The 26,321-nt window shown below is 42.6% G+C and overlaps 1 protein-coding gene and 1 long non-coding RNA gene across 3 annotated transcripts in view; both read left to right on the forward strand.

Annotated features, from left to right (window-relative positions):
• Window positions 1-1,128: 1,128 nt before the first annotated feature.
• Window positions 1,129-26,321, forward strand: part of sema3fa (sema domain, immunoglobulin domain (Ig), short basic domain, secreted, (semaphorin) 3Fa) — a 49,443-nt gene continuing 24,250 nt past the window's right edge. For both annotated transcript variants that reach the window (XM_076110462.1, XM_076110460.1), the window contains exons 1-2: window positions 1,129-1,435; window positions 2,968-3,121. In XM_076110462.1, the coding sequence (XP_075966577.1) occupies window positions 3,010-3,121 (112 nt within the window). In that variant the 5' untranslated portion in view covers window positions 1,129-1,435; window positions 2,968-3,009. The remainder of the gene's footprint in view (window positions 1,436-2,967; window positions 3,122-26,321) is intronic.
• On the forward strand, window positions 23,449-25,278 carry LOC142970377 (uncharacterized). Its single transcript, XR_012959271.1, has 2 exons — window positions 23,449-23,780; window positions 23,882-25,278. It is a non-coding gene; the product is annotated as an uncharacterized LOC142970377 (long non-coding RNA).

Consider the following 26,321-nt stretch of genomic DNA (forward strand, 5'->3'; position numbering starts at 1 on the left):
ATTCATGTCTCCTTCAAAAAGCAAACACTGTTCCATACTGTGAGACTGCCAATACCAGCAGATACTGAACAATTGTTTGGCTCAGACCTGGCATCTGAACGCTTCTCAGCACAACTCAGTGTTGGCACCAGCCAGCAAATAAAAATCAGTAGCTGGCAGTCACAGGCTGATCAAGTTGTGAAATGACTTCAGTACTATTTTGATAATCCAGCTTCTTCAGGACAATCAAAATAATTGTTAAACCTTATTGTTGCATGCAGCTTGGACATGGCTGTGAATTTGTGTCAGCAAAATATTACTTCTCTGAGGCAAAATAAAGTTTACATCACATTATCACAAGTCCCTATGTGTCCTGTATGACAGCCAGCATGTGTATTTTACATTGTGTATTCTGCAATAAGTCATTATGGAGATGTTTTAATTGAAATTGTTGTTTGAGAGCTCCACAAATATGCATGCCTTTGCTTATTTTATCTTAATGTACCTTTATCTTGATCTTAATACGTCTACCTTTGGTGACAATAGCAAATGCTAATTGTAATGAAAACAAACTGCATCATTCTATTCTACTAAAGGCTTTAGGTTTTATTACAGTAACAAATCACAAACTATAACATACTATCAGCGCAAAAGTAGCCTAAATGCTGTGTTCCCACACTTAATAGGATACAAACTGAATATGAATATGTGAGAGATGTGATATGATAATTACTGATCAGTGGGAAATGTATGACAATGAGAATGCAAGCACAAATATCTGTTGTCAAATGCTTTTAAAGTATAATTAAAACCAGATTTTAAAACTAACTCTTTCATTTTTTAAGGGAAACATATGTTTTGTTTGTAGCATAACGTTTATAATACCTGCCCCTGTGTTGAAGGGAACATCTCCACCAGCTGCCCTATATTACATGTAGGCTATAGTTTGTTCTTCGTCGTTTTAAGTGAGTTTACCTCTTCTGAGGAGTGTAAGAAGATACAGATCTGATTTGCTTTGTGCTAAATTTTGGGGCGGGACGGAGCGCGGGGACGCGAAGGTGGGTTCCCTCCCCCATGGGTGTGTCCACTGGCCGGGAGACCTCAGTGTATCCACCTGCAGAAGCCGCTTTCTTGCACTACACACTTGAGTGCCGCTGCGCGTGTTGGACGCTCCTCTCCGCCACTCTTCTCCAGGAACAACTCTTTGTTTCAAACCTCCTTCAGTGGAAAATACACAATCTGTTGATACCATTTAGAGATCACTTCAAGTTAAGGCGGCTGCGTCAAGTTCATTTGAATCCAAGCTTTGTTCGGCTCTGGGGATAATCGTGCAGGATCTGCGGCGGATACACTGATACTACTCCTGCGTGCGGACAGAGGAGCTCAAAGGATCGGGAGTGGATGGTTTTAAATGTTGACCAGCTTTAACACAATATTCACTGGACGGAACTAGAAGGTGGGTCATAATGCAAGTGATGTTTTTATACAAGTCAGATTCGTTATCTGTATTGAGACAGATGTGCTTATAAAACAGTAGGAAGCAACATTTGGTGGAGTCGAAAGGAATGATGCATGCTTCACGTGTAAGGTTATGGCTCTAATATTTAAAATCTATCTTAAAAGTTCTGTAAAAAAAAAATAGAATATTTTAAGTCAGAAAATTGAGAACAGTTTATTTTAAGCAACAGACTTCAGTTAGCCTATTTCTATGTTTGGCTGATCTTGTCTGGCGCGTGGGAGGTAGTTTTAAATGATCAATTCTACTCGCAAATACCAATTTCAAATACTGCATGAGCAAAGAGCAGTGGTGTGTGTGTGTGTGTGTGTGTGCGTGCGTGGTGCGCGTGTTATGTGGACAACGTGCAGGACGCACTGAAAGTTTTGGCTGCATGTGATGCTGTGTCTTTACAATCTGCTATATTCACAGTGATCGAATATAAGTCTAACTAGCACTCAACGTTACTTACTGTCTAAAACCCTCTTATAAATGGCACGTGGGTCATGTTCATGTCCTCATAATTCAAAGCCCAGTCACGCTTTATTTTGGTTAACGGTCTTTGGAGTTGTGCCTTTAGGGCTCAATGTGGAACTTGATCTTAAACCCTGACTAACAGTTTGACCTCAGACTCAAATCCACGTTTACGAGTAGATGAATGGATGATTACATCAAAACAACCTCACTAAAATAAATTGTTTTCTCCCAACATGGCACGGTCAATTAATTGTACAAGCCTTTTTGTATACAGCTGTGCCACCTCATCCGCACGCTGATAACTTGGAGCGTCTTTAAATCCTTTTATGGGGATATTATTAACTTCAGCTCTCTTTGTGGCTGATATCCGCATGTTCATGGTGAGCACTGCTCGTGCGCGCCGGGCTCAACGAGGCATCTCCGCCGTGAAATTCAGCTCTTTGTGGGTAACAGTGCTGTATTTCTTGACCAGGAATTTGACGGTTTCACAAACACGTTTTGTGTCCGTATGTATGAAAAGTGAGCAGGGAGGTGCACGCAGCTCCTCTTTCTCCAGCTGGAAGGTGTCTCCGGTCATCCACGCTGTTGCTCTTACAGCACACAGAAGCAGACACAGGCAAGAATAACAGCAGGGGCACATTACAATGAGAGATTCATGATAAAACCTGGTAGCAATGATGGAAAATCAATGCTGAACCAGCAGAGTATATTTCCAGACCCCTACAACTGTCAGGTTTTATGGTTGAGGTTAAGTTACTTTCTATTGCACACCCTAATATAATTACCTGAGATTTTAAGCATTTATACTCCCCCATAATATACATTCAAAGCATGGCAGCTATAGCAGGAACAGATCCAGTGTTTAGCTTTGTGTCTCAGTCCCTGCCTGGGGATCTGTGTCGTTGCATGACTTCAGTAAGCTTTATTAAAACTACACAATGTGGCTGAAATTGGTTGCTACAATTGGTTTAAAGTAGAGGCTTATTGACTGATGCTCAACCCTATCTGTCCCTCAGCTCCTGGACTCTACTTCTGCTCTGTTAACAAACAGAGGGACAATGTTGTGGGACAAACTGTGCTGGCTACTGGCCCTGCTGGCCTTATCGTCCGGGGCGCTGCCGGCCTTCATTGAGCCCCTCTCTGCTCCCAGGATCTTCCTGTCCTTCAAAGGTAAGGCACTCGCAATACTTGCAGCGTCTGTGACCCAGTTTGTTTAGTTCTGTGCTTCTCTACACAGCTATGTAGATTTGATCACCAGAGTAATGGTTGTTTCTGTCATCTGTCTTTTATTTCTTAGTCTTGTTGTGGGTAAACTATTGGCACTCGCTGAATTCAGAGCTTGGCAAGCCTGTCATCTATTCCTTTACTGCCTAACAGAGAGTTTGATTGTGTGTCGCGATGAGAGGGATGCGGAGATGTGCTGCTGATTGTCCTGACTATTCAGGACCAGAGAATATGTCTTTATTTAATCGCCTGGCTGCCATTAGTTCCTCAAACAGGCCTTTGTGCGACCTCGGCTCCCTTCTGAAATCAAGTCAGATTTAACACTTGGCTGGGCACACACTCAGGGCGCAGATCCAGCATGTTATGAATGTTTGCCAGTGCCACATGAGGCCCTGTGTGTGTGTGTGTGTGTGTGTGTGTGTGTTGAACTGCCCTGTTAAAATAGGTCTCAGCGGTGCAGTCTCCGGTGCTTTGTCATTCCAGCGCCGGCTCAGCCATCGTGTCCATTGTGTCCTTGTAAAGCTCTTGAGGTTTTATAGTAGGCCTACTTCTGAAGAAGATTTTAATAAGCATCGGTCATGAGATCGCCACACTGAAGATATAAGCTCTGTGTCGAGTTTGAACAGTTAGACACACTGAATGGGAGCTGGAGGTCTCTCTGCTCATCATGGCATTTAAATCATATACAGAAGATTTGTAGAGTTGTGTGAAAATATGTTTTTTTTAATGGCATCTACAATGTGTCATGTGTCTCTAGTCATATCTAGTCAACACTGGAATAGCAGAAATAACTCATTTGCTTGCATTTGTTTGTTGTTACTTCATGTCTTGGTCTCTTGCTGATTAAAACCTCTCTCTTGATCAGATACAATGCTTACCTGTTAGTGTTCTTTCTCACCATCTTTCTCTCTAATCAAGTTGGATTTCACCCTCCACTGGTTTCACATTTATTTGGTAAAAAAAGAGTTAATTTATTTTCTACTTCTTTTAATCGAGTTCCTTTTGGTTTTTAATCAGTTCTGGAGGTTACTTTATGCCTCACAGAGCAACTTCAGATAGCTGGAGAATAGAAATGATCCCTATGCTGTGCATTCCCTAATTGTATTGGTTTTGCACCGTACTGCTGGGAATAGCTCCGTAATGTCCTTTCATTATTTTTTTACGTGTAAGTGTACTTAACTAAATACTTGGCTTTAGGTTTCATGATAACTGTCTAGTGCTGACACACATATTTGCTATTATAAGTGCCTTCTGATAACATAAGCCAAGCTCATTTTTAACAAGCATTTCAATTGTGATGATAAAACAGATCGAGGAGATGAGCTACAAATGTAGTCTGCCAACTGCAGCAGCTAAAAGTGTTTTTTTCTTTAATTGCGTTGTTGGTTTTGCTTCTGTCTGTGACCCAGCCTCACATGTTTATCCACGAAGGTTACACAGTATCACTTTCCACCCATTATTTTCATTTTATAAAGCTCTTAGAGAAGATGTTGCTGCTTTTGGCTGAAATCCAGCTTGTCTTTGCTTTTCAATTATTTGCCCTCTATCAAGAGGGATTATATAAATAATATAGACACACACACATTTCTCGAAAGAAAAATGATAACATCTCCTATGGCAAATACAGTATACGGTATTAGTACTGCATTTCAGTGTGATCATCTGCTATAAACCCTTACCTTGAATTTCCATTCTGCCATTTAATAATCACTACTTTCCATCTGTGTTTATTTCTTACCATTTGTACAGTTTTCCTGGAACTCTTCATAACTGAAAGCCAAAGGATTTTCATGCATACGAGCCTGAACAAATCAGATGACATGTAACATCACAGTGAAACAGGAGGTTAAGTTTAAATCCTGCACTTTGGTATTTGGCTCTGGCTTATTACTTCAACCAGTAGTTATTTTTAATTTTGTATATATTTGTATTAATATGAATTGTTTAATCATTTCCCCTCATTCAATAAATAAGATGGAATATACTATAATATTTTTTGCACTGTAGTATTCATTGTTATTGTATAAGTTCCATGTCTGCAGGAACCCTCAAATGGAAAAAAAACAAACAATAAAAACAGGAACCTAAGCACATTTTCACCACCAGATTACTTAAAATGAAGGTTTACATAGTAAACAACCATAAGTAACCTAAGCAGATCATTTTGTCTTTTGAGGTTCCTAAAGTAGCTACTGAGTGTTTTTGTGCAAGCCGAGTTATTAACTGTGATAAGGACCAAGTTAGCAAACAGAGGCTTCAAAAGAGTTGCGTGCACACACACACACACACAATGCTTCTCTCAAACTAAACAACAGTGTGTTTTCCCCAAAAAATATAATAGCATGCTATATTTAGTATACATTTATTCAAAAGTGAAGTTGGGGTTATGCAAATGACATTTTCAAATAACATAGATATTAGATGTACAGATGGTATTCCTTAAAAGTCACAGTTATGTAGGTGTATTCTTCTTTCTCATAAAAGACTGAACAAGGCTGGCTTAGATCAGCTGCTTTGAGCGCCTATATTTACTTTTAAACAAGGTCTATAATCACGTGCTATTTTAGTGCGTGAGGCTCTGCGAGGTTGTGACCCTTCAAACAGAAGCCAGTCACACCCGAGGTTAACTGCCCTCAAACTGTGGGAGAATGGCACCATATTAACAAGTAATAGCTTGTTGCGCTAATCCCCGGGCCCATTTGAAAGTGTTTAACTTTGTTTTTCTCCGGCCTCTTTAGTCCTCTGTGGAACACCTGGGCGCAAGGTTAGCTCTGGGAAGAAAGACAGACAAAGCCAGGCGGTCCTGTAATTCTCAGGGACAATCTTAAGGTTACTCCAGCCTCTGCACTTTCCCATACGCTCTTTGTGTCCCACGTAATGCGTCAATGATTGTCACGCCGGAACAAAGACTTCACTATCAGCTCATCTCTCCTGACAGTTTTCAGGGTTAAGATCAGAAATGGCGAGATGTCCTCCACCTCTTTTATTTTTTGAATAATTAGGAGCTGCTACTGAGTTTGAACTTGACTGCTTGTTCTCTACAACAATAGACCTCATCTTCCACAGATTATGTTCTATAGGCAGATTTATGTGTATATATAGTACATGAGAGGGCCCCTTTGTCTTCCTAAAGTACTATGAGTGTGACATTCCTCTATGTAGGTGGTCCTGTACTGCTGATGTCCTTTTGACTCCTAAGCTGAAATAGAAAGTATTTTATTCATAATTATCCTTGTCGTGCCCTGAGATATTCCACTTCTCTCCAGATTGCAAGAACTCCTTGCACCTCACCCAGCCTCCTCACTTCTTATAGACGGTATATATTATTGTGGCACTGGAGACAGAGCAAAGTGCAATCAAGTCTCAGCAATCAATGAGCTGCTGAAAGCTTATCCTGCTAGCACATGACAGACAAGGTGCTCGCCTGCAACAATCCCACAGACTTACAAAAATAAAAATAAACGTTTCAATTTAGACACGTATCTGAGCTGCTTTGATTGTCTTGATCTGTCTCCTTCAAACAAAAGTGAACAGGCTGTAAGTAACCAGCTATTGTGATTGGCTAATCATCCGGGCAATTGCTTGTTCTCATAACCCAGAAACCCTCCTGCTGTTCAGCTCCAAAAATTGGGTCATTAATAAGCCATATTATCAGACCACCGTACACATTTCAGTGCGTTATATTACATGCATCATCAGAGATGTTAGACATAATGAGACATGTATTGCATGGTGAGACTTACTTGGCAGATTGTCACAGTGCAATCGTGTATTTATGGGTATTACACAATGATAATAATAAGCATCTACGGTGTGATGTGCTTATGGTATTGCTTTGCCTGATGAACATTCATGTGCGGTATAGACGTGAACACGCAGGTGAACATGCCCAAACGTTGACACATTGACGTGTTCTTTGTAAATGGACATACTGTTGTCAGGAAGACACAATAGCTTCAAACAATGGGGCTATGAAAGAGAAATAGTGTAACAAGTTAAAGCTTTAGGAAATAGAAAAGACCAGCAGGAGCAACGTTTCTTTTAAAATAAATTATAAGTGTGTGTTTATTTTTGAGAAAGAAGCTGAAAAACCAGCAGCAACACAGGTGTGCTAGTGTTTTCCACAAAAGCAAATACGTTTTTTTGCACTGGCTAAAGTCCATTGTGCACATACAGTGTTATCTAATTCAAATCCTCTGTGCCCCTCTCCCTACCAGCTGTGCTTGTTTACTCCTTTCCCAGCAGATAATCATCATCAGTACATGAGTGTAACAAGTTTGTCACAGCCTTTTACTGGCCCTCTCCTACGTGCCTTCAAATTCTTAGAAATTATGGATGACAGAATGCTTTTTATAAATGTATTTTGGTCACGTTGCTGCACATTCGTACATATAGTACTTGGATGCAGTTTGTGCTCTTGGCATGCATCACACATGCAACATTGTACCTGTTGGCAAAGTAGCCCAAAGCTGCCTCCCTTCCCTATTATCTCCATCAGAGGATGTCGGGTCACTGCAAAAATGTTTCCACAGAGTAATGCGTGGTGGCTGTGGCACGCAAGCCTGCAGCGATTATTACAATACTTTTCTACTTTCTCTCCAGAGATGATGCTGCTGATGGAGGAGGGGAGGGGGGGGTAGTGCATCCCAGCAACCTCTGCTCTGCAGGATGCATGCTGTCAAACTATGATTATTCAGGAGAGAAAAACAGAAGGCGACAGCTCCAGTGCTAAATATAGTGTCCTTCCTGTCTGTTTCTTTCTCTTTTTATCTCCCTCTGCCTCGTCGTCCTACTCCTCTCCCTTTACTCTACACTCACACCCTCTCTATTTGCTTGTTGATAAGAGGTTGGCAGTGTGAGGTAATGGGACGAGAGCACCCAGTATGCCGCCCACAGCAGCTGATTTAGTACACTAAAAAGGCGAAAGGGGAGATGGGGGGGTCTCTAAAGTGCCCAGACTTTCCTTGAGAGGAGGGCACATCGGTGAGAGAGCAGGGGGATGTTTAAGGGAGGAGTGGGTGGATATATGCACAGAAGGATGTTGCCTACCAGCTCAGCAAACGTGCAGTGAGTGCAGTGAGTGCAGTGCTAACTTAGATCGCAGGCTTAAAAGGAAATGATGCGTCTCCATTCACTCGTTAGTCATTTTCACTCAATGAATTGCTGGCTCCCCACTCTGTAATGGTGTCACAGAAAGAAATACACGTACAAATCGTTGCTCCCAGTGAAAAGCTCTAAATTGGAATCACTTTTCTGCGATTTGAATACTTCTTCTGAGCACTGTTTGCATTCCCATTATTTATTTATTTGACCCACAATGTTCCTCAACCAGAAGCACAGAAGTCTGGATAATATACCAAAACTAAATTTGATCAAATGACTGTTTAAATAGTTTAAACTTTGTTTCTGAGAAATCATGTTTCTTTCTTTGGTTTGATATGGCAAATGGCTCTAAATACTACAGTACCCATGAGCCATCAGTCAGCACTGCTACAGAGAAGAAGCAGCGTTATTGCAACTGGAGAATTAAGCACTTTGCCATCGTTGCTGATTACATCTGACATTGAGCCTGATCTAAACCTGATCTAAACTGCTGCATGTTTCATCAAGTTTCTACAAAACCATAATCGTTAGCTTTCGCTTGCTGTTGGTGTCGCGTGCACAGATGAGAGTTTAATGCCCATCCAAGCCTTGGAAGGGCTCCAACTGACCACAGTCACCTAATGTTGTATGCAAAAAAGATCAGGACGTTTACTTTTAAAACATTCTTTGTTAATAGTTTTTTTTTTTTGTCAGAGATCTTCTGAGTGTACATGATAGTTTACTTACGGGGGATGCTTTGGCAGGCTCGATAAATAGCCCATCCAGTTCCCTGTCTGCTGTGTAAAGGGGGGCAACGCAGGGTGTGACAGACACTATGATAAGTGTGTGTGTGTGTGTGTGTGTGTGTGTGTGTGTGTGTGTGTGTGTGTGTGTGTGTGTGTGTGTGTGTGTGTGTGTGTGTGTGTGTGTGTGTGTGTGTGTGTGTGTGTGTGTGTGTGTGTGTGTGTGTGTGTGTGTGTGTGTGTGTGTGTGTGTGTGTGTGTGTGAGAGATAGACAGACAGTGTATCCTGGTGTGCGTTTGTGTCTCTCGGTTTCCTGCTGCAGCCATTTTTTAGGATTGAAATGTGTCAAGACAGTATAAAAATAGAAGTAAGCCACAGTGGTGCATCAGACAGATGTCATTTCTTTCTCATGTTGGTGGAACTTGAGTGGCGTGTGCAGTTAAAGTGGTTAGTGCAGTCTGTGCAATTGTTTTCTGTCATCTTATAACAGAGCCCACAACTCTTGAGGTGTGATTTTAATCATTATTAGAGGCAGATTATTATGCATGCTGTGATCAACCTCAGGAGAGAGGGGAGGGGGGGGGGGGGGGGGGGGGGTTGAAGCGGACGACAGTTGTTGTGGTTGGAGACAGAATTAGGGAGCGAGTAATGGCTTTTACAAGAGGTGGTTCTCTGCAGATTTAAAGTGACAGAGAGTCTTTTTAATATTCATGTCAAGTCCTTATGGTTATGTCTGCAAGGTTTGTGTGTATGCGTGTGCTCACATGCTTGCAGAGCTTCTGTAACGCGCCCTATATGACACATGCTTTGCTTTGGTTGCCATGGCAACGTCTACCTGTCACTCCTCACAAACCGAATCGGGTTCAAATGATTCTCTCCACGGAGGAGATGCGGGATGTAATCACAGCATTGTGCTTATTTCCCCTGATGTCTGCCGTCTCTTCTTCTCTCAGGAAATCCTGAAGTAAAGCAGCGTGGAGGCTTCAAGGCTTCGTTAAGACAAACTACAGAATCAATTTACTAAAACAATAGACTGTTATAAAGCTGCGGCACAGCTCCCCAACACTTGTGAAAGTGTTGGGGAGGGTTCGAGAGTTAAATGAGAGAATAAGTGGTTTCTCTGTGTTGAGACTGGACATGCTCTCCAGATGTAGCCAAGGTGTGGGAGTCCTCTGGGGGGGGGGGGGGGGGGGCGGGGGGGGGCTGAAATTAAGGAGACAGCGGGTCAAGGGCACCTCTCCACTTATTTACTCAGACAGCTATCATTCATTATCATTTGTCTGTCAGTGTTGGGATCCTGTTACTGCAGTGCCATTGACCTCGTCATATGGTGGCGATTGTGAACACTTGGGGTGGGAAAACTACACTTAAATATACATAGACGTGTGTGTGTGTGCATCTGTGTGTGCGTGTGTGTGTGATTGTGTGTGTGTCATTTGATACTTTGTCAAATGCAACTTGCAAAGCTAATTCAGCGTTAGCTGGATTCTAATATCTGGTTCAAGGTAAAAAGTAGAATTAATTGTCATTTTTTTTTCCATATACAATATTGGTATACAGAGAATTGAATTGTGTTCCTTCAGTGTTCACAGATCAGGTTTTATTCTACTCTACCCCGATTTTTCAGCCCAGTCGCCATGAAAACATGGTGGCATTGTACGTTTCTGCAAACTATGGATATGTTGAATGTTTAGGTTTTTGCATTCGGTCAACTGTTTGCATTGTACTACATCAAGTGACGTAGTACAAGGAGCAACGCGTGGAGCAAGTGACGTAATATATCGAGTGACTGTCAGTGACTGGAGCTGTAGAATACCAATTACAAAAGACTCAAAAGTTATTGATCAGACAAAAGAAGCTAATTTAGACTTTGAAATATGTTGTACTCTTTTTATTTTATACAATGGTGAAGTCAATGATCCAAAGATGATTCGATGATGAAAGTAATCTTCAGTTGCAGCCTTGCTGGGCAGTGAGTTACTGTTGGAGGAGAGAGCTCACACTGTACAGACCACTGTTCATCAGTGTTAACAGGTGTGTCTGACGTTACATCAGAGCAGACAGGCTGGAGGAGAGTTATCTGTGGAGCTATTGCTGGTATCACCAGGGGATTTTTGGCAATCACATTAATGTTATCTGAATTGGACATGAGTGACTTGTTCTCCTCCCTATGGACATGGACTGACATGTTGAACTCGAGGAGCTCGTCTTGTTCCAACTTAGACATCATACAGGAGGAAAGGAGGAAGGGAAGGAGACAGAGAGACTCAGATAAGCAGTGCAAGAGTCAAAGTGAGGACTGTCTGATAGGGTGAGTGGAAGGAAATGTGAAGGGAGCAATAGAGCAGACTCAGACGGGGCTCTCTGAGAGTGCTAATGGACTACAGGGCATCAGTGTCAGGTTTGCTATCTCAGCCAGAGCGTGGATAGATGGAGGGATTTGAGAATGAGAAGGAGGAGAGGAGTGCGGGTGCACAAAGGCCTACTCAGAACAAATTGTGTGTCTGCTTCCCATTAGCAGTGTATAGTGTCGGTTGAGATGGTTCACCTCAGCTGGTGACTGTTCAGCTCTGTGCCAAAAGCCCCGGCAATAACCTCGCACCGCAAGGTTTGATGTTGGAGTCAATGAAAAGTGCTGACTTTACCCACACTCACATGTTGTCATACAGTTTGTCTTAGAAGAAGTGTTTTTGGCACCTGGGAATATTTGGACTAGCCCAAAGTGCGCTCTGAACCATACATTTATTCATAGACGATACGAAGTTATGTCAAGCTAAAGCACGAATATTTATTTTTGCGGAGTGTTTATACAATCGAAGTGCTGTAGCTCGCTCTGTGCCAGTTTGGCAAAGTTTTATGGGAAGTGCTTCCTTTTCGTAAATGAAAGGTCAAAGTTGTTTTTTTGGCAGAATCTGTGCAACCTCAAACACCCACAACCCCATGAATATTTTCAGGTGTGGGAGACTCGGACTAATAGTCCATCAAGCCTCTCCGTGTGAACAGTATATGTTGGATGAAGACCAAGTAGCTGTCTATGTGATTATGGGAGAAATTAGGCCTGTGGTTGAGCCTGACCATGATCCTGTTGGAGGCTGCAGTAGTGGTGTTTCACTATTTGATTTAAAAAGCCAGAACATTCCTCTTCCTCCTCCTGCTCCTGTCAGAGCTGTATTTCATTTTCAGCGCTCTTCATACATTCGCTCTACAGGATGCATAATTGGTGAAAACTGAGCACTCAGTCAGATGCTAACATCATTACAAAGCCCACCTTCAAGGTTCAAGATGTAAATGCTTGGTAAATAGCTAACCTCCCTTGTCAGATTGATCTCGTTTCAATCGGATTTGTATTCCCCACGTTCCATTAGCTGCTGTGGCTTCAGGCAAGTAATGCCTGAGCTTGAAGGTCAGACCTCTGAGTGAGATCACCCCAGTGTGGGCGGGAACCCCCCCCCCCCCCCCCCTGAACCCATGCCGTCCTGGAAGAACAAGAGAGCCAACAACCAAGCGGAGGAGGAGGAGGAAGGGCAGAATGTGGTGGAACATGAGGTTTCCAGGCCTTGTTTTCTGGGTTCATGCACTGATGGGCTTCCTGATAATGTGCTGATTGTGGAGGGGAGGAGATGGCCTCTCATCCCTGATCATTGTGGCGGTTGCATTGACGTGATGCCAAGATGGGTTTTTTTTCGTGCCCCGTTCACGCCCCTTTGCCTCCACGCTTTGTTAGTCAGCCCTGTTCTCAGGAACCCTCTCTAGGTGTCCCTAATGGTATGTTGGCAGTGTTGTCCATGGTATCTGTACCACATGTGTGTGTCTGTGTGACTGCATACATGTGTATGAATGAGAAATAGGAGCAAGGGCCTCCTATGTTGCTGTTGTTATTGTTGTTGTTGGTGTCGACGCCTCACTCATCCCCGTGAATGGACTGCTTGGTCTCAATAGAAGAGGGGCGTTTGTGTGGGCTGGGTCCATCATTCATTTACTTCATTCATGTCCCTGGGGAAGCGGAGGGGGAGTGGCACATTGGCACGGCATTCGCGCTCAAAGCATCTCTGTACGTCCTCTTCCTCCCTCTGCTTGCTCTCTCTTTATGTCTCTCAACATTCTCGTCTCTCACTTTCTCTCCTCTTGGCACAAGCGCTGAAACAGTCATCACTCAAAGCTTGGCTGTGATCCGGGGCTTTCATGTTCTGTAGGATTTCGTGTTAGATGAATTGATGTGCTCCTCTGGACCATGTGCTCCGCCGCACTACAATGATGGAAGACCACAGACGGCCCCGCAGAGAGCTTATAGGAAGCGGCACCTCCTGGCACAAACACAGAGACGCAAACTTTTTATTCCGCGGCTGACGGATCGAGTTTTAATGTGGTCGACTCGGCTGAGAATCACACAGAGGAAACAAAAAGGGTCTTTTGATATCGGGGAAGATCTCCAACCTAAATGATGCTTTGTTCAAGTGTAATCGCATTTAGAAAGTATAAAACACTTGGAATTCATTAGTCTGTGGCTTTTTATTACACCAATGTCACACGCATAAAGAGCTGGTGCACAGCGTGAAATGTACCTTTTCACCACCGTGGCCAGATTACACTGTCCTATTAAACCATCTATGCATGATTAATTAGTCACAAACCATTGTAATGCGTTTCAAGCAAATTAGACCCCAAGAAGCAGGAACCACACCACACTGTGTTCGTTGGCGTTCAACAGGATTGTTCTGTGTCACCAAAAGTCATATTGTTTCTGTCGTTGCAAAGATATTATATATGAAAGTGTGTGTGCAGTGATGAATGCTCAAGTTCTGCAGATGAATTGTACTCATGTACTCATAAAGAAGCAGCTTTTGAGATAACTTCGGATTCGGGAACACTCATCGGATTGGACCAATGTTTTGCATCATGAGATGGACTGTCCTCGACACACGGTTGGTATTACAGTAGTCCTGTTGCAGTGAGATCCAACTGGCATATTCAGTTCAAATAAAAGCCTTGTCGCCACATTTTTTTTATGTTTTATTGCGCAACGGTCAAAAGATCATTTCTCAGCACTCCCAACTCTTTCTCGTGTGAATGTTGGAAAAGATTCACTAGCTCTTAAGATGATCATAACCAGACTGCTGGAAAAGCTACAACAGAAAATATGGCAAGCTGCAAACAAACAAGCAGAAAAAAAAAAAACTTGTCTTCGGTTCAGATCTGATGAATGAAAAACAGATAGCGAAGATAGAAGAAGGGAGTGTGAGAGAGAGCGGGAGAGGGCACTCATAAAAGAAAAATGTCTCTATCTCTCTATTTCTGGTGTGGATCAGTCGGTGTTTGGTTGCCTTATCAGTGCAGAGCGGATGGCTAAGCACTGATTTATGAGAAGGTATGACAGCGTAAGATAAGAGGCGTTTTAGCCTCCATGTGTCCGTGCAATCACTGGCCTCCTTCAAGACCCGTTGTGAGAACGGATGGAGGGACTGTGACCAAGATTTCCTTCTGTCACGCATGCTGTCTCCTAACTGATTAGGACTCTTGCCTTTCTCACTGTTTTTTTTTTCTGTTTTTTATATCTTGCTATCTCTCTTTCTCCAATCAAAACAGGTACTTCCAGCTAACTTTCTTTTGTCAGAACTGTCTGAGCATCTTTCACCTGGATGTTTAAGAACAGACTTGCAACTTTTAGTAGTGTACTGTGAGCCTGAAGCCAAATAGCTACGAATGGCTGGATCCTACTGTAAAAAGTGGTTACGAGACCGTGTTGCACCATGACTTTTTAACTGTTGGAAAGGTCATTTCAACAATTATCTATCTACATTTGTGTGCATACTAAATCTCCCTGAGCAGAACTGCCAACATTAACATGCCACAGAAATTACCATTTTAGATTCGCTGGTATTTGGGTGCATAGTCACTGAACAGGGCGGTCTTATTTCATGCCTGGTGTGCAGAAATTGCAGTGTAGAATTTACGAGAACCAGAGGCCTTGATGTGATTCGTGTATGTTATCTTGTATTATTTTTTTAGGATTTAATCCATCTTTTATTTTCTTCCTGCCTCTTCTTCAAAGCTTCTCAGTTTTGCAACTTATGCCTCTTTTGTCTGCAAAACATCACCATTCAACCCCACAATTCAAGTTGGGAAACGTATCCTTATTAATGTTAATTTCCTACTAGTTGGAGGCATTCAAATATCCTCTCCCCACGGCCCCGAAGCAGCCACACTCTGCATGGCCCTTATGGTCATGGGTGAGAAGAAGGTCGCAGGGTCACGGGGTAGGATGTCCCACCTGTCCATCAAACATGAAAGCAGCCAAATCAACAGGCGCTGGTGTTTTAAATGGGAGGGGTGAGAGCGTCAGTCAGCGAAGGGAGTAAAAAGGCCGTGGATTACACAGACAGACAGTAATCTATAGGTCTGTCGGCCTGTCAGTCAGCCTGACCTTGGGTAGCTTTGCTTTAATTGCAGGCTGAGATGAGAGAGTGGGGCCCGCCTGTAGCAGACAATTCACATTATCCATTTAAGTTGTAATGGCTGCCAACATGTTTCATCTTGAATGACATTTTTTTGCTTTCAAAGCACATTTTTAACCTATTGGAATGTAAATGGATGCTTTAGCCTGTAATTATTTTCTGTGAAGCCCACTCGTTTTGTAACTAATGCAGGCCGTTCCTGCTGGGAAAGCCCATCACACGCAGCGTTCATCTGGTCACATTCTGAAGTCACTGTTTCCTTTTTGGAGGATACTTGAAAAACAAAAAAAAACATAACTCCAATGCTGATGGTGGTCGAAGCTGACTGCTGCCATGTGAGATTACTCTTCAATTCTGCACCTGTTTGCTGGTTTCTTTAACTGTGTGATGTGAGTCTTCCTTGACGCCTCTGGAAAGCCCAGCTATCACTTTGTCAAATTATCACAGAGACACTTTGACCGAGAAACAAGACAGGTGGCATATGGTGATGAATTGCAAAAGTAAAAACAACCCATGAAATGTTTGTCATCTTGCAAAAGCTTAAAGATCCATCCATCAATGCGAAACTAATTTCATATTATCTTTTTACTGCAGTCAATACAGTTTGAATATGTTCCCAAACCAAACTATTTCCATAACAATGTTCTATAACATTCCTTTCTGCCACCTCGTCCCCCACTTCAGCCCTTTGCTCCAACTCCCTCCAATTCCCTCTAACACCATCTCCCGTCATACAGCCACTCTCCCACTTAGAAAAGATGAATGCCCTTGACTGACAGTCATCATCCCCCACTTTGTCTTCTCCACTCGTCTGCCCCCATTTATGCCAAACAGACAGACAGACAACAAATGGACAAGTTAACATGAACTCATGTGTCTCACAGCACTCAGTCAGCTTATTCTCACCAGTTGGTCTCCCTTCTCTTTTTTTCTTCCCACAGCTTGTTTGATTGAATGTTTGGCTCAAATCTGTGTTTGTCTACATCGGTCCTTTTGTGTGGGTGTATTGGTATGAGGCTGTATTAAATGTCATGCTTGTAAATGTAGCAAAATAGAAAAAAAAAGAGTTACTGTTATAGGAAGCACATACAAAAGATAGTTGTAATGAAAAGAGTGTGATGCGGTCTGGTCAGAGTATCAGTTTGCAGTCAGTTCTTGCACACCATGAAACTCATCATGCCACCAAAGAATCACTAAAGGAACACCCTGGCACATACAGAAAACGCTGCTGCTTGTTCTGTGAAGGGTTCAGGGATAGAGGATACTTAGTATAAGCAGAGCCAGTGCTGGGCCCAAACCCAAAAAGTGAAACACGAGCAAAAACATCTCACATTTGTGGGGCTCAAGCTGCTCTGACCCAGGACATAAGAACAAAGCATAATATTGTCTCTTGGCTGCTCCCAAGTAATAACAGCTCAGACGTTACCTGTAATAACTAGGCAGAGAATATCTGTGTTTTTTTGTTTGAGAATATACTCAAGAATCGTCCGAGTACATTGCTGGTTAATTTATTTTTCTTAGCCAAGCTTGGAATTCAGAGCTTAAGTGACTGAAAAGGCAGAGTTTGTGATCTGAGTGTAATTACCTTCAGAATCATCTGCTGAGGTCAATGCCATATTGATCTGTTGGTTCAGCAGTGCACAGTCGGACCCTAATGGTATGGATTACTGGAAGAATGTTATGTTTGATTTATTTGCAAAGAACTTCTCCTTAGGGAGTGTTTTAAAAAATATTGACCTTCTACGTCCATGTAAGTGCCAATCAACCCAACACTTGTAGTTGCAGACTGAACTAAATATTTACATTTTATCGGATACCTGTGCAGTCCTCGTCAAAGACAGTCAGGAAGTGAGTTTAGCCAGAAATGATGTACTGTATTAAGAATAAGAAAGTCTACTGCCATGCAATCGGCTCTGTGAAGCTAACATCAGCATGCTAACATATCATTATGTTTAGCATGTATAATGTTTACCATGTACAGCAACTTAGGTTACCGGGTTAGTATTCTAACATTTGCCAATTAGCACTGAACCTCAAGTACAGCGGAGGCTGATGTGTCATTCGTTTTGCAGGTTTTAGGTCATAAAGCGAAGCAATGAACATTTTGACATGATGTCCATGCTAGAAGGAGACCAAAGTTATTACAAGTCATCCTGAAAGGAACATGAATGTCTGAATGAATTTTTGTAGCAAACCATTCAATATTTATTTTATTCAATAGGCCCTTTCACTAAAAACCACAAATATAAACCTCATGGTGGCTCTATCCCCCTTTAATCGTTAGTGTATATCCTCTGGGAACCACAAATGTCTGTACAAAATGTTGTGCCAATCCATCTCGTAGATGTTGAGTTATTTCAAAGGGTAAGTGATGCTGATGGTGGTATCAAGAAAAGTCAAGGGATCATCAGTTACTGATGAGGATTCATCCTCTCAGGACAGTGAATGTACATACCGAATTTCATGGGATTCTATCTAATTGTAGTTGAGATATTTCAGTCTTGATAAAAGTGGTGGACCCAACAACAGTGTTATGGTTATGCATGCCTGTCTCAGTCTTTGTGGCAAAACCCCCACTCGTTGTTAACTGAGCACAAAGCCTGTCAGACAAATAAGCAGTTCCTCACTGCAGGCCCGGACTCCCAACACCCCATCTGAGGACCGTGCCACGCTGCTCAACAACCAGCCGCCTGATTGTTGAGCATTATCTGGTTGTCCCCTGCCTGTCATATGGCATTAGTGCACGAGGCTCGACCCAGGATCTGTGCTGACACGTACCTGGTTGGGGGTGACCCTGCCTTTGTCTAGCAGCCTCGTTGGGTCAAGTGGATGTATGCAGCAGAAGAGCATGCAGTATTATTTCGACCGTGCAGAGGCAGATGGGCTTCTGGCGCTCGCCCATTAGCGGCTTTCTAGTATGATAACTCCACAGATGCTCACGACCCCGGTGCTCAACTAGCTGCCCTGGCTGGCCCTTTGGAACCGAGAGAACGTTTATATTCACATCACAAACGTCTAATTGACCATCTCGTTTCACTGCAAATATAGGATAAGGAACATACAAGGCATGTCCTGAGCAATGCTATGCATTTAACAAATAATACCACATTTTCCATTAGCACATTTAATTTGATTGCTCCAGTTGAGCCTATTGAGTGCATTTCTATTCAACAGTTTTAATGCATGTTTGGAAAAAAAGTATTTTTTTTTTTTTTCCTCTTGGCTAAGTTCAGAACATTTTCCCCGTCTCTCCATGTGGCCTGTTAGTTGAAGACACACATTACAAAACGTCCCCAGTTCAGCTCCAGCCAGTGGCCTTTGTTGCTTGTCATCCTGTCACTGTCTCCGGGGTAGCTGACAAAAACGCCACATGGGTGTGTATGTGTGGGAATTATCTGGGAAGCAGCGATGAAATATAATGATGTGTCAGAGTTATTGCTCCTTGGCTGAATATGTCGTTGAGTCACTTCCTTCTCAGTAATTTGCACAACACTAGTTGATGGAACTTCAAGACCACAAGCATTTTATTTCGTCAACTTTTGAGAAATTTGCCTTAAACTGAACATTTGTTGGAACTGTCTCTTAACAACTCTTGTTAACTCTTTCTTCACGTTGGAGTTAAATACTTTTAATGGGTGAATCACAAGCCTGACTTTAATAGAAAAATACATCATCACTGAACACATCATGCATGCATTTCCCCCATCACCCTGCTTCCTCCACCTGTGGCATGCCGGGTGTTAAAGAAGGAGCGCGTTATCTCAATAGGTTGGTATGCAGACAGCAGCTAATGGATGCTGGCAGGATCAGGCAAGCTGAGGAAAAGGAAAGGTCTCAGAGGATGCTAGGTGATGAGCCATTACAAAAGCATAGAGAGGGAGATTCAAGATAGATGGGGATGCTCCCATTTTTCGGAAGAGTTGCATGCATGACATGTGCAACATGTTTTTAAGAATCCGTACAATGTTCTGGATGGTGTGATGGAAGCTGGCGGAAATGCAATAATCGTGAGGAGGTTGATGCAGGACAGAAAAGTGATAAGTGATTGTTCAGATATTTGTTTCCTCATCACTCCTCACGAGGAAGCTGCATTTTGGTTATCTGATTTTGGCCATCGCGTGCTGTGAATTGAAAATCTTCCACATGAATGGTTGATTGAGAAAAGGAAGAAAATGTTTTGGCTTGTATTAATATAAGAAAGCTTTGGTCTTAACTGCAGTCACATCTCACTATCAGATGGTGTTCAGCCTTATCTGGACGAATAGCACTTGGATGATTGAACCCTTGCACATAAAAGCACAGTGGTGTCTCTACTTAATTACAGTTTCCCTGACATCAACTTTACCATGTCGGGACCATAGAGATCATCCTGATCAGCTGCATCGCTGGCTGGACAAAGAAGTGCACTGCCTCAGACCGCTACTCATTCAGAACAATACGTCTTCCAGATTAAAAGAGATCATTTGTCTATACATCGCCTTCAGAATGACACATAAGCGTTTTCTCATTGGGACATCGTTTGTGAGTGCCTTCCAAAATTCTTACAAATTACTGTTGGTGAATAACCAATAGAGCGTTCTGATCTGAGACTGCTATGGTTAAGGTTAAAGTAAGGTTTAGGCACAAAGAAGACTTGCTTAGGGAAACATCTTGGTTACAGTTAGAAAACGTTGACTGTCGACAGGAAACCAGAAGAGAACAGCATTAGTGTCAGAGTCCAACGATTTGTTGACCCATCCATCCACCTCGACTGCCTCCCTCTGTGGACTTTGTGGCTTTATAACATAAACATCTCATAGCACTCTCCTTTACTTAGTCGTAATTCCCATGGCTGGTGTTTGGGGCATTTTCTTAGAAGACATTCTACCCAGGGTGTCTACCATAAATGCTACAAAAGCATTGCACTAGTACAGCTAACACCCCTCCAACACTGCCAATGGACTGTGTTTAAAAGTGTCTAAACCAGCACAACCATCTCAGTTCCTTCCCAAAGGCCATTAGATTCCACAACACTCCCCTTAATTATCATTTGAATTATTTCTTCCCGCCTGCTAGAACACGCCACTCTGCATCTATTGCATTTACAAAAATAAAGCGCCAATAGTGTGCATCTTGTATGTCTTATAGAATAGTGCCTATTTGCTCATTGGCCTGTACATGCACGTGAAAATGTAGCACATAGCTTCATGCAGGTACAGTATGTGCCGTCTGTTTACCATGTGAATTTGTCTGTAGATACGTTACGCGAAAATCTTGCTTCCTCATTATTCTTGCCACCCTGCCAACACCCTGCCACCCTGAAAACTTCTCTCTCCTCTCTTTCCCCTCCTGCCCTCTACCTAAGCTGGCAGCTGAGATCTCAATCAGTGTTTTTGTGTATTTGGGCACACAATCAAGGTGTTTTGTCCTCCAACCCATGATTAGAATACACATTGGAGAGCCTCTCTGTGCCTTTTGTGAGCTGTGTTTTTTGCCCCTTCAGCAGCAGTAGAGGGGATCTCAGCCTCGCTGTGTGTTGGCTGCACAGAGGAGCACTCTCAGAGTTTGACTCAGAGTTTCCATGGCTCTCTCCTGTCTGCTTTGATAAATGGAAGTTCTTCGGGTTGCTGTCAAGCTCCTCATCCCTCGAGACTCCTCCCTCCATTCTCACTCCTCTACCATGCCATTTGCTGTAGTGGGTGAAAAATGACCTCGGGGAATATAGTGGATGGGTTGGATCTCCCAAAGAGGGTAGAGGTGGCTGTTATCCCCAGTGGATCCTGAGTCAACACTTGCTGCTAATGGTCTCTCTAAATTTAACTCCTAATTACCCCCCTCTTATTGCCCCCAGCTAGCAACACTGTGGCCATGACCTTGATACACGAGAAAGCAAGAGGGCATGCTTAAAATGATGCCATGTTCAGTTCTGGTTAAAATCAGCAGAACAAGAACTGATTTATCGACATCTTGGTTCAGAGACTATGCAGATTTAACTCTCCCAATCGAATCGAGGATTAGAAGAAATCCATAAATAAGAATGAACAGACTCCTCAGAAAAAGCATTGTTCATCTGGGGGTGTGTTGGTGCAGCTGACAGAGAGGGAGAGTATTTGTTCTGAGTGCCAGGTCAGAGGTCAGCCAGGGAGGGGAGGGTTTTTTACTCATTCACACCAGTGCTGTCCCATTATTCAGCCCTTTCCATAATCCCCCCCTAACCTTTGTTGTCACTGCTGACCACCGCCGCCACTCTGACCAGCTCGCTGCAAGCGACAGCACAGCTACAACAACAAACACAGCTTCATCATCATTACAGCAGCTTGCAGCGTCTGCACAGGCCCAATGGCACACACACACAAATACTAGTGCATACAACAGCCAGCCTCGGGCCCAAGCAGCACCTTGGGACAGAGCATTGTATAAACAAAGTAAGGAGCCAACCAGTGTTTTTCATGCTCTCCAAAGTCCAGAGATTAGACTAGTGTTGTAAAGGAAAAGTCAGGTCGACCTGCACACTGATTTCCTGAAAGGCACGGCTTTATAGTATTTACAGCTCAGCATGAAATGGATTTCTCTTTTTTTTCTTCTGTGAAATGTGAAGTATGAATTGTATGCCTATTGAATGTATCCAACTATATTTATTTATGTGTAAGCAAGCAGAAAAACCTGATAAACAGCTTGCTTTGTGTGAAGCGTATCTCAATTGAGCAGCAGTTACATCAGTGTGTCTTCCCCCCTCGCAGACATTTGTAAGGAGGGGCGTTTTTCCAATCTCTCCCTGCTCTCCTCAAACCATCCCATCCCCTTATCCCCAGTATCATGACCACCCTGCTCTCTCCTGTCCCAGCTTGGAGCAGGCACCCTGCCTGACCCCTCCAGAGATAATCCTGATTATGCTGAAGTGTGTAGGAGGCCAGGGATGAGCTTTCACCCCAGACCCCTTGTGTCCTTTAACCTTTCACCTGCGGTCCTGCAGCAGGGCTTTTGAGGGCAGCTGTCTGTGTCAGTGTGTGTTGAGGGACAAGCATTGGTAGTATTCATATAAGACACCTCAGGCTTTTAGTAGTCACACTCCATTGGTTTTGGCTGGGTCTTTACTGAATGTATATAAAAAGGACTATGCACAAGATATGAGTTTTTCATATATATATATATATAGATCTATATATATATATATATATATATATATATATATATATATATCTATATATATATATATATATATATATAGATAGATATATATAGATCTATATATATATCAAGAATCTTTGTTTCTTGACTGTTTTCTTGAAAATAAAGAAGATTCATTTATTATAGTCCATCATTTATAGGTGGACATTTTGAAATAACATGCCTTGTGCATCCCGTCTCTGCATGTAATCCTACTGTATCTCTTCTGATGACAACGTATACAGTATAACATGAATTTAATGAAGGTTGGGTTTGCAGACCAGACACAGTGGGATAAAGAAACTAAAATGACCTTTCCTGTCAGTTGAACCAGAGTTCCTCCTCTACTCCCTCGTGCTTTAATTAACCTTTACTGTCATCAGAAAGCGCAGAAGTAGATTTCTTTTATAATCTCTAGTTGCCACTCAGGAAGCGAACTCACTACATAAATCAATCTTTCTCTGCTCTTGATTTGTGCAGTGGGAGACAGGTGTCTCTGATTTGATGCGAGGATCAGAGAGCTCTATTTCTATGTACGCACACACATGTGTATCAGTGGCAGACGAGCGTGAAGAGCATCTGAGTGACAGCATCCGGAAGCTCGGAGATAAAACGTAATCTGCTGCCAATTATTTGTCCTTGACAGGCACAGGTAAGCAGCAATCGGCTCCTGTGACATGTGTTCTGAGTCAACAGTCCTGGCCCCAGTGGGTGGTGAGAGGCTGATTATGAGGTGCTGAGCGGAGGCAAACACAAGGCTTGGGCTGATAAGGCTCCCCAGTGCCGTTCCGCCCCTCTGATATCTGCAATGACCTCTCCCTCCTGTGCGCTTACACTTGCAAAGATACACCGGAGTCAGTCACTCAGTATGCACTTGGGATTTGCACTGAACAAACACACATTCTCTCAATCCTTGATTGTGTGCATTTACAATACAGAAACTAATCCAAATGACCTCATACCTAAACAACCGAGGAAAGGTCTGCTTGGGTTTAGACAACGCTTGGATGCAGCTGGGGGAAGATTGTGATTATGGTTAAAGTAATGCTTTGACATTTTGGGAAATATGCTTATTCACTTTCTTTCTGAGCGTTAGATGAGATACTTAATGTACAGCCATGAGAGGGAAATTGATCTTCTAATCATCCGATAATATAAAAATGGCATTACCAGCACAAACAGTAGGTCATTTTACTTGTTGTAAAAAAATAACCAATGCTGTCTTTATTCTGGTGAAGAAAGTCCTGATGTTTAAGCTATCTGTGTCCCACACTTGATAAAGAAAATCCACATTGGGACACATCCGTGCACGCTTGGCTGGAGACAAGCCGCAGCAAGGTGGGGCCACACCTCTACTTTATGAGAAGGTGAACATGAGTAGATTGGGGAATTCAGACAACATGCCAGGGATGCCTGGGCAGGTATGTGGGTTGTTCTGCTGCCTGCTTACTCAGACCTCCCCTTTCTCTTTCACCCGTAACTAACACACACACACACACACACACACACACTGACGGGAAAGATCTGCGAGGCTGATAACGGCATGAAAAGAAGTGGCAGCGGTATCCGAGTGCTGCGTCTTTCGACATATCTTTACAGATTAAAAACAGAGGTCCCTTATGTCCCTTTGAGGGTGACCCAGGAGAACCACGCCAAGGTGCAACTCTTGGCTGAAGGGCTACATACCTTGGCTGCAGAACAAAGCAAAGAGTGACACAGTTCAGAGGGATCGCATCAACAGTTGGACAGATTACAGGCCCAGTTAACCAGCAGATGTCATTCATATTCTGGGCCAGTCGTAGGAACGGATTGAGTTTTATCCAACAAAAAAGATTGTGAACAAACCAAAGACAATTCACACACACTAAAAAGAGAAACGCAATTTAGATCTGTCTGCCTGTGTGTCTGGCAGTGATTACAAAGACCTCGCTGGGAAACTTGGTGATACACACCAGATCCTGAGACAGACACTTGTACCCTATCATTGCCGAGTTTAGCAGCTGGTTATAAATTCAACCGTTTAAAACACAATGTCAAGGCTGGGTTTTGTTTTGTAACATTTTTCTTGGCTTTAGTGGCATGCTCAATTTTGGCCGAGCTGCAACACACAGGAAGTCTTCTGAGAACATGAATTTGTACTGAAAATAGAGCGTATGAGCGCTTTGAGGTGGACTGTTATCATGCCTTACTCCTTATCTCACCATGCCGCAGGCATTATTTCAAGGGAAATGTGTTTTCGCATGTCTCATCTTGCAAGGCTGTGGCATTTCTCCTGATTGCCACTTCATTTTCACAGATCAAAATGGCATGATGAATAGAGTTTATGTACAGTAGAACTCTAATAGAGTCATTGTCTTTTAGCTGAAGGGACATTTAAATGTACTTTGGAATGAGTCCCATTTACTGTAGATGCAGTCTATATATGATTGTATACTGTATGTCTCATGCATTATGATTTCCTACAATGCAATTTTATGTAGTTGAACTACGGGGCTGCATACAAAAAGGGTGCTGTGATGTTCATAGAGCGCTCATATCACCCACCGACTGATTTTATGCTTTGGCCCAACCATTGCTCTTTTAGTTATCAGGGATTTGCAGACCTCCATGTAAATATTTCTTCCTTTTCATGTAAATTTCAGCAAACATCAAAATGATTAAAAGTTGTCCAAATCACAATTGGGTGTAATTTCCTGCCATTTTTCAGAAAAAAAAGATAATTGTTTTATTTTAAAAGTGTTCAACACAGTTTATTTGAATATCATTTTTTAAATAAAATGATTGTGTTACTGCCAAGAAAGGTATTTATTTTTTTTTTTTTATCAGTAATGTCATAGCTACAAAATATTCTTCCCAAATTGAAAGTACAATATGTTTCTATGCATTCGGTTTTGATAGAGTTGAGTTTGGACCTCACTGGGTTGTTGTTTTTTCATGAAATGTGGATCATTGATGACATTAGGTCCGTTTCAAAAGTAATAGATATTGATCCAGTGATCCTGAATGGAGCTAGACTTGAGGAGAGGGAGGAAGATGAAAGGTTGTGGACACTCAAAGTCAGTAGCTGCTAACTGATAATGTGATTTGATGAATGTTTATTTGTAACATAGTAGGTTATCTGTCTGTCTGCCTGTCTAGTCTGTCTCATCTGTCTGTCTCGCCACTCTCATTGAACTTGTCGGCGACCTAACTGCTGTCGGACTTGTGACAGCCAGTCACCACCAGCAGGCTCCCATTCAGATGTCATTGAGTGTGAATCTGAGTGTAGAGGTGATGAATGTGGGATGTCAGCTGGTGATGTCTGGTGTCCCTGAAGCTCCAGTATCATTGGACGCTGGGCCTGCCAGAATAGCAAGCTGGCTGAGTGTGTGGCGGACAAGCAGTTAAGGATGGAAAATGAGACGGGGCGTTCATGGAGAAAGAATGGAGATGTGCAGTTTTAGGATGTTTTTCTGTGTGTGTGTGCTGTTTTTGCGCAATCATAGATTTGAACATATGACACCCAGGGGCTGTGATTCATCATCATGTTGCTGTCACTGCCTGCACCCGTGTCCTACTTTACTGAGCTCATGCATATGTGCTCTGATCTAGGGCAGGGTGATAGTTCAAATCATAAAAAAATTTATTTTTGTTCTGGTTGATTAGGCAACATCCTTCCTTGCTGGTGGTAAAAACATGGCGGTTTAATACTAAAGCAAAAACTAATTGAGATTGTTGTCTGT

This window comes from Anarhichas minor, unplaced genomic scaffold (assembly GCF_050575085.1).
Source record: "Anarhichas minor isolate MPS153535 unplaced genomic scaffold, ASM5057508v1 ptg000043l, whole genome shotgun sequence".
Lineage (NCBI taxonomy): Eukaryota > Metazoa > Chordata > Actinopteri > Perciformes > Anarhichadidae > Anarhichas > Anarhichas minor.